Source organism: Monodon monoceros, unplaced genomic scaffold (genome assembly GCF_005190385.1).
Source record: "Monodon monoceros isolate NGI ecotype Baffin Bay Population unplaced genomic scaffold, NGI_Narwhal_1 Super_Scaffold_21, whole genome shotgun sequence".
NCBI lineage: Eukaryota > Metazoa > Chordata > Mammalia > Artiodactyla > Monodontidae > Monodon > Monodon monoceros.
The window spans coordinates 90,824,402-90,834,426 of NW_021703778.1; the positions used below are offsets into that span (position 1 = coordinate 90,824,402).

The 10,025-nt window shown below is 58.3% G+C and overlaps 1 protein-coding gene across 2 annotated transcripts; it reads right to left on the reverse strand.

The window, feature by feature from the left end:
- Nucleotides 1-535: 535 nt before the first annotated feature.
- DLL4 (delta like canonical Notch ligand 4) lies at nt 536-9,795 on the reverse strand. 2 transcript variants are annotated; one of them, XM_029239694.1, is made up of 11 exons: nt 9,420-9,795; nt 9,039-9,308; nt 8,485-8,542; nt 7,434-7,697; nt 6,960-7,020; nt 6,742-6,872; nt 5,045-5,214; nt 4,642-4,861; nt 2,776-3,478; nt 2,156-2,264; nt 536-1,620 (listed from the first exon to the last, which is right to left on the reverse strand). In XM_029239694.1, the coding sequence occupies exons 1-11, from the start codon at nt 9,483-9,485 to the stop codon at nt 1,615-1,617; spliced, it is 2,058 nt and encodes a 685-aa protein (XP_029095527.1). In that variant the 5' UTR covers nt 9,486-9,795; the 3' UTR covers nt 536-1,614. The 2 variants fall into 2 exon arrangements, with proteins under 2 accessions (XP_029095527.1, XP_029095526.1); XM_029239693.1 differs by lacking the exon at nt 536-1,620 and having other exon boundaries at nt 1,785-2,264.
- Between the last annotated feature and the right edge of the window lie 230 nt (nt 9,796-10,025).

Genomic DNA, 10,025 nt, shown 5'->3' on the forward strand with positions numbered 1-10,025 from the left:
AAAGACCAGTGCCCTGCTGGGGCTTAAAAATGAGCAGGGTGCCAGTCCATCTAAAACCCTGCAATAGCAGGAGGAAGAACCCAGATGTCATCATGGTCAGAGACCCTGCTCTCTGACAAGAGAATCCTTTTGAAAAGAGGAAAACAGGCAGGTTTGTCTCCTTCCCCCAAATTCCTGTATCCCCCAGGCTGACTAGGGTGTCCGTAAGCTTTTTCAAACTTGAAGGGAGAAAAGCGGGATAGATTCAGGTTAAGGGGGCATAACCCCCAAGGAATGGTGGGAGAATGAGGGGGAAGGGGGGCTGCAGCCAACCTCAAGCCATAAGACAGAGGAGGCTGGCCCAGGCTGGGGACTAAATGGGTGAGGCCAGGTTCCCCAAGAACTAGAAGAGGACAAGGGCCTAGAGCACAGTAGGCCAAGTCCAAGTGCTCCCAGGTGCCAGGGGTGTGGGGGGCAGCCGGCAGCAATATGAGAAGGGGAGTCAGAAGGATTCCCACTCTGCCATCACAAAGACAGGACCCAAGAAGTACTAAACTCCTGTACACATCTGTTCCATATTATAAATACACATTATATACAAAATAATGTTATAAAATGTAGAAAGGTCAGTGCTTCTGATTCTTAAATTATCGAAATACTAGACTCCAAAATAAACTACAAAAAAAAAACAAAATAAAAACTCATATTATTGATTTCTGAAGATCGGCTTCAAGGGTAGTCTGGGGGCAGTAGTGGGTGTGGGCAGAGCCCAGGCTCGAGGCCTTAGGAATGGGCTTGAGGGACGAAAGGTCCTAGGTGGCGACAGCACCCAATTTCTCCCTCACTGGAATTTCCATCATCACTGCCCTGAGCTCCCCAGTTAGGCCTGTTGCCTCTGGCTGGGAAGAGGGGCAGGCCCTCCACCTATCTGCTCACAGGAGCCCAAGGCACCCAGGGCCAGAGGCTGTGGAAGCCAGGTAAGGCTTACCAGTATCCTTCCCCAGAGAGCCTGGGCCAGGGAGAGGCAGGGATGGTGTTAGGAGCGAGGCCCACGTGCAGCGGCTGGAGGCACGGGCAGAAAATGCTTCTCCCGCTCCTCTCAGGGCGCTCACCTCACCTGCAGGGACACTCCTGCCAAGAGCTGAACCAGATGGTTTCCTGGCCCACAGACGGCCCTGCCCTTACTGGCCTCCTCCCTCCTCTCTGATTTGGACCCAGCTGTCGCCATGGAGCCTGGGCCAAGGCACTTTTGGAAACACAGATGCCAGTGGAGGCCACAGCAGCTCCGGGCCCCACGGGGCCACTGCCACTCTCTCTGGAAAATAGGCCAGAGCCCCAAAGGAGCCCTCTGAAGGCCACTGCTGGCAGGACGGGTCCAAGTGGCACCTCTCCTCTCCTCTGTTCCCCTGGCTGGCGTGGCTGCCAATCTGATGCCAGACAGACACCCAAAGATGTGGAAGGGTACTGCATCTCTTGGCAAGTTCACAGTCTGTCCAGTTCACGCCAATCCCTCTTCCTCCTGAGAGCAGCACGTTGCATATTAAAAAATGTCCCATCCAGGATGCAATGTAAACAATGCAGAAGGAAGGTCCAGCTGCTGGGGCAAAGCTGGGATGTCCTGGGGAGGCTCCTGCTTTATACCTGGGGAGCATGTGGAGAGCACGAAAGTGGGTTACCCTGGGGTACAAGCACTCCCTCCATGGCTGCCCTGGGACTCCCTGAGAGAAGCCAGTGAGGCAGGTGGGGTGAAGAGGAGGTGGGAAAGCCCTCCCAGTCTTCTGCCCCAACACATACACATGCCTGGAAGACAGTGCTCATGAGGTGGGCCAGTGAAGGAAGCCAGTGAGCAGGGGCAGGAGGGGCACAAGGCAACCACCCTCACGCACCAGCAGCTGGGAAGCAGCGCCTGGGAGCTGGCCGGGTGCCATGGCCGCCCAGCCCAGCACTAACACAGCAGGAAGAGACGGGGCTGGCTCACCACCACGGCTCCTGTTTCACACCCTCTGTGGCAACGAGGCCAGCAGGGATCCGAGAGCCACTGAACCCAGCCTGCCAAGGAGGGGTTCCGACCCACCCTTCAGGAGCGGCCCCTAAGGTCAAGAGTAACTGGACCACTTTCTCACCCCCTAAAGGCAGGAGGGAACATGCTAGAAGGGAAGGACAGCCTAGCACTCACCTCTGTGGCAATGACACATTCGTTCCTCTCTTCTGATATCAAACACACAGACTGGTACATGGAGTCCCTGGGGGAGCATATCGCTGATATCCGACACTCTGGCCTTTCACTGAGGGAACACAAGACAGGCCGGTGAGGGAGAGATGAAGAGAGGGCTGGAGGGAGGTGGGGCGCTAACCTGGACCCCGGAGAGCCAAAGGGAACTGGCAGAGGTGACTCTGGGAGAAGACACGGGGACTAGGGATGCCCAGTGCTAGCCTGGCGGGCAGTTAGCTACAGGCCTTAAGAGAGCCACAGGACCCCAACCTTCCCAGAGGGTCTCAGGCCTGGAAAAGGCCAGTTTGCCACCGGAGGCAAGCCATGCCGTGGGAAGATGGGGGTCACAAGTGACACAGTGTGGACACTTGACATTTGTGAATGAATGAATGAGTGAATGGGAAGGAGGGACAAAGGGAGCCTGGCAGAAATCTTATCGGAGCATCCTCCTATCAGCAGCAAGAGCCCCTGTTGGCTTAAGAGCAGTCAAGGGCCTGGTGCTAGCCTCCCACCTGTCCTGGGGGAGCCCAGGCAGTACCGTGAGGGGGTCCCTGGTGAGCCCTGGGCCTCTGGGTGCTGCTCACCTGTGTATCCGCAGTGGCGCCTTCTCCCCTAAGCTCTTGTCACTGTGGGGATACTTCCCGGGCAGGATCCCCCGCCCCAGGGGTCCTGGGGCCAGATTATAGTCCAATGTGTGGTTCTGTTGTTTGCCACAGTTGGACTTGTCCAGGCCACAGTCCACTTCCAGCTCCTTCTTCTGGTTTGTGTTCTTGAGCTGGGCGGCGGGGATCAGGTTGTCCTTCTGGAAGTCCGACAGGTTGTTCATGGCCTCCCTGCTGCCGTCGTCGGGCCGCCTGAGCCGCAGCTGCCGCACCGCCACTGCCACCATGCACAGTAGCACCAGCAGCACCACCAGTCCCACGCCCAGGGAGACGGCCACCCAGGGGAAGCTGGGGGGCATGCTCATGGGGAACTCGCAGCGGCTGCCCACAAAGCCGTAGGGGCAGTTGCAGACGAAGTTGTCCGGGGGGAGGCCGGCGTAGCAGGTGGCCCCGTTGAAGCAGGGTCCCGAGGCACAGGCGTCGGTGGGCATCCGCACCTCGCAGCGCCGGCCAGAGAAGCCAGCAGGGCAGGTGCACGCGAACCCGTTCTCCAGGTTGCGGCAAGTGCCGCCGTGGACACAAGGGCTGCGAGCACAGTCGCTGATGTGGATTTCACAGTGGGCACCTGTGAATCCAGGACGGCAGCGGCACATGCGGTTTGGACCTCGGTTCAGGCACTGGCCCCCTGTGGGTACACATGGGCCACAAGTCAGCAACCTCCTTGGACCCCACCCCCGCCCCCACCCCACCCCCGGTGCAGAGGGTGCCCCATCCCGGGAACCAAGGTCATCCAGGAACTCGGCCAGCATTCACAGATCCCATTACAAAGAGCTCTGCACAAAGAGTCAGGAGACCTGCAGTTGACGGCGAGCCTGGTCCTCTACGCCTCAGTGGGCTCGTGTATAAGAACTACCAGCATCTTACAGAGCTTTACAGTAGAATCGAACAGGTATGCTTGGGTTTGAATCTCAGCTGTCTCTCTCTAGCTGCGGATTTGGCACCCGTTGCTTTATTTCTAAGCCTCATTTCCTCAGTTGTTAAATTGGAGTAGAATGCTGTCTTCTCTACAGGAGATCTCTGAAGGTTAGGTAAGGTGATGCATGAAGGCAGGAGCACATGCCTGGTGTACAGTAAATGCTCAGATAGATCTATTATTGTTTCATTTAATCTTCACCACATGAAAGACAGAGGACGGGTTCTATATTTTCCCATTCAGTGATGAAGAAACTGGCTCCAGGGAGTTAACTAAGTGATTAGCCAGAGAGCAGATTCCATCTCAGCCCTTCCAATCCCTCTGCAGCTCCTAAGGCTTCTCTCCTGCACGGTGCTGTCTGCCTGCCTCACAGAGGGTCACCAGAAGGCCAAGGAGACAAAGATAACCAACATGCTTGGTGCCCCCTAAAATGCTGAACATTCCAGGCGCCTTATGCTGTGCCAGGCTCACTGTAGCCGTGGGGAGAGGTGAGGCCTCCAGGAGCAGGGCCCTCACCGTGCTAGCCTCTTTCAAGGAGGGACACGAGGCCTCCAAGGTCCCTCTCTCTAGCCCAGGACTTCCTGGGGACGGTCAGAGGCTGCCCCAGCCAGGTCAGGACATGGGAATAGGAATGGAAGCCAGGCAGGGTGCATACTGCTCCATCTCCAAAGGCCTGCACCCACTGCTAACCTGCTCCTCTTCCAAAGCCACCCAGATGATCAAGCAAGCTCTTCACCATCCGGAGCAGATGGGGATCCGTCTCAGCCTGCCCAGAGTGACAGACAAGGCCTCTCCCCTCTCTTGACCCTCCCTCACCAGAAAGTTCTCTTGGCCCCAGGGCCAGTCCACCAGGTTAGCAAGGCAACAGGACGCACCATTGGCACACGGATTGCTGGTACACCTGTCCACTTTCTTCTCGCAGTTGGAGCCAGTGAAGTTGGGGGGACATTCACAGGCATAGCTGGTCCCCTGGTTGCGCTCCCGACAGGAGCCCCCATTGAAGCAGGGAGAGTCGGCACAACTCAAGGTGCTGTGTTCGCAGTGCAGGCCATAGTAGCCCGGGGGACACAGGCAGCGGTAGCTGTCCTCCTGGTCCTGGAAAGAGAGCAGAAAGGGGCCAAAGTCAGACCCTTGGGGGCAGGGATTCCTGGCGGGGGGCTAGGCCCCACCTGCCCACAATGCCTGCCCACGGGTGCACATCCACTGGCCGCCTGGGGAGGGGATGCCTGGGCGTCGCCTGGCCAGAACTCTGCCTTCCTGCGTTGGCCTAGGCCTCACCTTACAGCTGCCTCCATTGCGACAGGGGTTGCTGTCACACTCGCTGAGCTCCAGCTCACAGTCCACGCCAGTGTAGCCTGGGCGACAGGTGCAGGTATAGCTCCGCTGCCCACTGTTGGAGCACGTCGCCCCATTCTTGCACGGGGAATGATGGGTGCAGTAGTTGAGATCTGCGGAGACAGGAACCGACCGGCTGAGCAGAGCCAAAGAGTGGTCCCAACCTCCAGGCTCCTGGGGGTGCAAGTTCACTGTCCATGTTTGGCCCAGAGGGTTCAACTCAAAGTCTTCTGGGCCCAAATACCCTTCCTCTTCCCCCAGTGAAATCGGGTATATTGAAGCACCTAGAACCACATCTGAGGCGTACCATCAATCAAAGTTGAAAAAACACAGTTGGACACAGTTAACTGCCCAAAGGTAAGCTCACAAGCACTGCACCCAGGGGAGAATAAAGGTAAAAAGAGGAGGCACAGCAAGACCACATGTTGAGGAGGAAGTCAGAAAAGGCCTCGTGGAGGAGGGGCAGCTGAGGTAAGCCTGGAAACGGGCTACAATTTTAACAGGTGGAAAGAGTAGAGGGGAGGCGAGAGCCACGATAAGTGGTTGCCAGGCGTTTTTTAAAGCGAAATGCGTTACGAGGGTGTTTTGAAATATAAGTATTTGTTTTCTTATTTGGGAAGGACAGGGAGGGAAAACCAGACAGAGCAAATACAGGGACTGTAAGGGCTCTGTTTGAATAAGATGAGTATATGACTGTGTCACCTGGGAGCAAATGTGGGGAGAGGAAAGAGAAAGGGCAGGAACCAGGTGTGTGTGTGTGTGTGTGTGTGTGTGTGTGTGTGTGTGTGTTTGGGGGGATTGCAGTGGGGTAGAAAGTGACACACACACACACATACGAAGAATACAGGGGCTGAATTCCAAGCCCCTTGTTGCCAGCAAGTCAGGGCCCAGGCAAGTCCTTTCTATCCTGGCAAGCGTCCTGCCCACCCTACCCAGGCCTGTGCTGGTGTCTCCATGGCAGCAGCCACCCCATTTGACCCTGAAAATGGGAGGCACGTGCTGCAGCTGGCTATGAGGATGAAGGAAAAAAGGCCCCATCCCCCATCATTGGGGCTGGCAGACCCCAGTGCAGCCAGAAGAGTGACCAGCCCCCTGAACACCAGGAAGACAGTGTGGGCTTGGGCAGCTGCCTGTCAAGTGCTACTGGGGGAAACAAGGGAGGCCGTTTCTGCCCCACCGAGAAGGCGGTTAGATGTCACTCCGCCCAGAGGCCCAGCTCACCCACAGCCTCAGGGCAGCCAGTGGGCACACCCCACCAGACAGCTGTTTAGGGGAGAGCTGCTCAAACAGCTCTGGTAGGTAAGCAAACACTTAGGGGGTTAATAGGTAACTACAAGGTAGAAAGAGGAACTGAGCCCGGCATCCCTCTCTCTGGCCTTGCTGGAATTTATGAGTGCAACCTTCAGGCTGCCAACTTGTTACCCTCCTGGCTTCTCCAGCCACCCTTCCTCCCCAGCACCTAAGGAAGAAGGACCCACCATCTCGTTCTAAGCCAGTTGTTAAGATCCTTACAGTCCCAAGCTCCTTGAAGGATAATGGGAAAGCTGACTCAGCAGTCATCGAGTAGGAAGGGTCCAGGTGACAACTCTGGTTCCCATGCCCTGCCCAGCTCTCCGTCCCCTCTCTTTGCCCTGACTCACCTTGGTCACAGAATAGGCCTCCCCACCCCTCATCACAAGTGCATTGCCAGGGGGTGCTGCAGGTGCCATGGCGACAGCCGTTGTGGGGGATGCATTCGTTGCACAGGCGGCCCTGCCAGCCTGGGCGGCAGCTGTAGAACAAAAGAGAAGCTGAGGGTGAGGTGAGGGCCTGGACAGGGGACGGCTCCCCCCGTCACCGCTTCCTGTCCACTACTCACATGCACTCTGCTGGCTTGCTGCAGTAGCCATTCTGTTCATGACAGCCCGAAAGACAGACAGCTGAGGAGAGAAAGCGGCACTGGGTGAGGGTGGGATGACAATGACTCTGAAGTCCCACTCTCCCTCTCCTGGCCCTGGGGGTGCCCCCCAGCTCTCCTGGGCTCACTTCCCACTCCTGGCTTCCCAGAGGAGCCATGGATGTCTTAAAGAGAAATGATGGCACAGGGAAGGAGAATCCAGGCTGGATGGAATGCAATTCTGGGGTCTTTGTGGGCTTTAGCACCATGGGGAGGAGCACTGAGAAGAGGGAGGGCAGAGTCCAAGCCCATCCTAAGCATCCCCAGCTGTTACTGAGGCCCAGTTAGTGGACAGCCCAGACCCGCTCTCCAAGGGAGGCAGGCTGCAGCCGAAAAGATGCCACTGTGTTTGTTCCGGGGACCCCCCTCCAGGCAGGTGGGAGCTTGGCTGCTTACGCTGTTCGCAGTACTCCCCAGTCCAGCCGGGCAGGCAGGACAGGCTGCCATCTGGCTGGCACACGTAGTGGCCGAAGTGGTCATTGCGCTTCTTGCATAGCCGTGAGCAGCTGTCCCCATAGTAGTTGTCACTGCAGATGACCCGGTAAGAGTAGCGCAGCCTTGTGAGAGGGCTGGTCTGCTCATCCGGTAACCAGTTCTGGCCCACAGCTAGGGAGCCCTGGATGGTGATCTTGCTGATGAGCGCGTCTGGTGGCAAGGCCTCTGAAGGGGCAGAGGGCCAGGTCAAGGAAGGGCAGCCAGTCCCCAAGAGTGCCAGCAACCGCTGGATCAAACCAGTTGTCCAGATGACCCCACCTGCCAGCAAACGCAGGCCAGAGGAACCCAAGTGTCCCACTGCTTAGCTGCTGTGTGTGTGCATGTGCAGAGGGCCTGATACCATTCAAAAAGGGGACAATAGAAGGATGTTAAGATATCCCAATGTTCTGGAGGCAGATAGGCAGGGGAAAGAGGAAAAGAGGTCAAAATGCGGGGTGGGGGGGGGGAGAAAAAAGAAAAAGAAAAGCTCTCCAGGCCTTTGAGGACCCTGGGAGCAAGGGGTCCTCTGGTGCCCATTCAGGGGTTCTGCCCTCAGAGATGGGTAATGCTTTTCTTTTTCCTTTGCAAAGTGAGAATTGTTGTGCTGCTGAAATATCCTTTTCCTCTGTGTCAGAACAACATCCCAAAGCCATTATTCCCTTTCCAAAGGAGCGGAATTCGAGAAAGGTGTAAAATACAGGAAGGGGCCCGTCAGCGGCGCTGGCAGCTTCGGCCTTTCTCACCGCCGTGCTCCCCGCGTTCCCACGCCAAAAATAACCCGCAGGAAACGCAATTGTGCTCAGAGTCCAGGCAGCGGGCGGAATCCGAGCGTCCAGCGCGGGGCGCAGCTCCCGGCCTAGCTAAGCGTCCTGCCCCCCACGCCCCCACCCCGCACTTCCTCCGCCTATTACAGATTAACTCTTTCGGCGCTGCGCCGTGTCGCCCCCCTGTGGCCGCGGAGCGAGCTACTCACCTGGCCGCAGGTCGTCTCCTGGCGCGTGCCAAGCTTCAATGATGAGTGAGAAGGTACCCTGGGAACGGAAAGGAGGGGGCGGGGAAAGACAGAGAGAGCGAGATGAACAGGGGATGGTGGGGGTGCCTTTCGGCAGCCGGTTTAATTAATCTAATTGCAGGATACAGTTACTGCGCCCGGGTCTATGTAACGGGTCTGCACTCAGCATCGCGCGCGAGCTAGGAAGGCGAGAGAACCCCGGGTAGGAGGAGAGTTGAGGGATGAGGGAATGTACGCGGGAGTCTTTCTGAGATGGAGCACGCCCCGGGGTTGTAGGTGATGAAAATCGTATCCCTAGCGCTGGGAGAAGATGGAGCGTAGAACGGGGAAGAGAGAGACTGGTGAGAGCGTAAAGGAGGGTGAGGTCCCAGGAGAGAGTCGGAAAGAAGGATCAGAAGAGAGTGCCCCCCCTTTTATTGGAGGGGAGCGAGGCAATCTAGGGAGAAGGCTTTGGTCCCAGGGAAACCCCTTCTCTCGGCTTTCGTGACCTCCCAGGGCGCCCAGGCTGTGCTCACCGGCCAGGTGAAATTGAAGGGCAGTTGGAGAGGGTTGCGTCCCCCGCCGCTACTGTCGTCGCCGACGGCGAAGGAGTTGGTGCCCAGCACAGGCGTGGAGACGCTGCCGAAGGTGCAGGGCCCGGGTGAGAAGACCGCCTGGAAGTGCTTAAGGCAGACGCGGAAGAAGGTCCGGCAGCCGGGTTCGCACGGCCGCCCGCTGGCGAGTACGCCGCGCTCGTTGGCAAACTCCTGCAGCTGCAGCTGGAAGACTCCAGAGCCGGCCGCGCGCTATTGCACAGGGACCGAGGGAAGGAAGGAGGAGAGCGGTCAGCTCGGTGGACGCCAGGGGCTCAGGCCCAGGGCACGGTGGGAGGGGGCGGAGGGGGCGCGGGATGTTACCTCCTGCCAAAGTGCCACCAGCAGCAGTAGCGCCCAGCCAGAGGCGCTACGGGTTGCGGCTGCCATTCCCTGGGGCGTCGCTCTCTCCACCCGCCGGTTGTGAACCTTTCCCGCGCGTCCAACCGCCAGAGGGGTCCCTGAAAAGCCAGGCTCCGCTCGGGGTTTTCCTCCCGCCTCTCCTTCTCGCTAGCTCCGCTCCAACTGCCACGGTAGGTAATCCAGGTGAGGGCGGCTGGGTGGCGGCCGCGCTGAGGACGTGTCCTCGGACTAATCCTGGGGCTGTAAGCAGGCTAGTGTCCGGGTACACTGCACTGAGGCGGCTTGAGCTGCAGCTCTTGGCCTCGCGTTCCCAGCCTGCGCTCAGCGCCGCTACTGAAACCTGCGCTCTCGGGAGCTTTCCTTATATATATTGGCTCCTCTCTTCACCCGCCTGTCACTCAGACTCGTGGTCACTCTCCCCTCCCCTCGGGCCTCTAGCTGCTACAGCCCCAGCACCGCCCGGAGGGGGCCTCCGCCCCCGCCTTCCCCCCTCCCAGCCAGCCAGTCAGGCACAGGTCCCCGCCCCTCTGTGCCGCTCTCAGCCCCTGGGTCCCCCAGCTCAGCGCG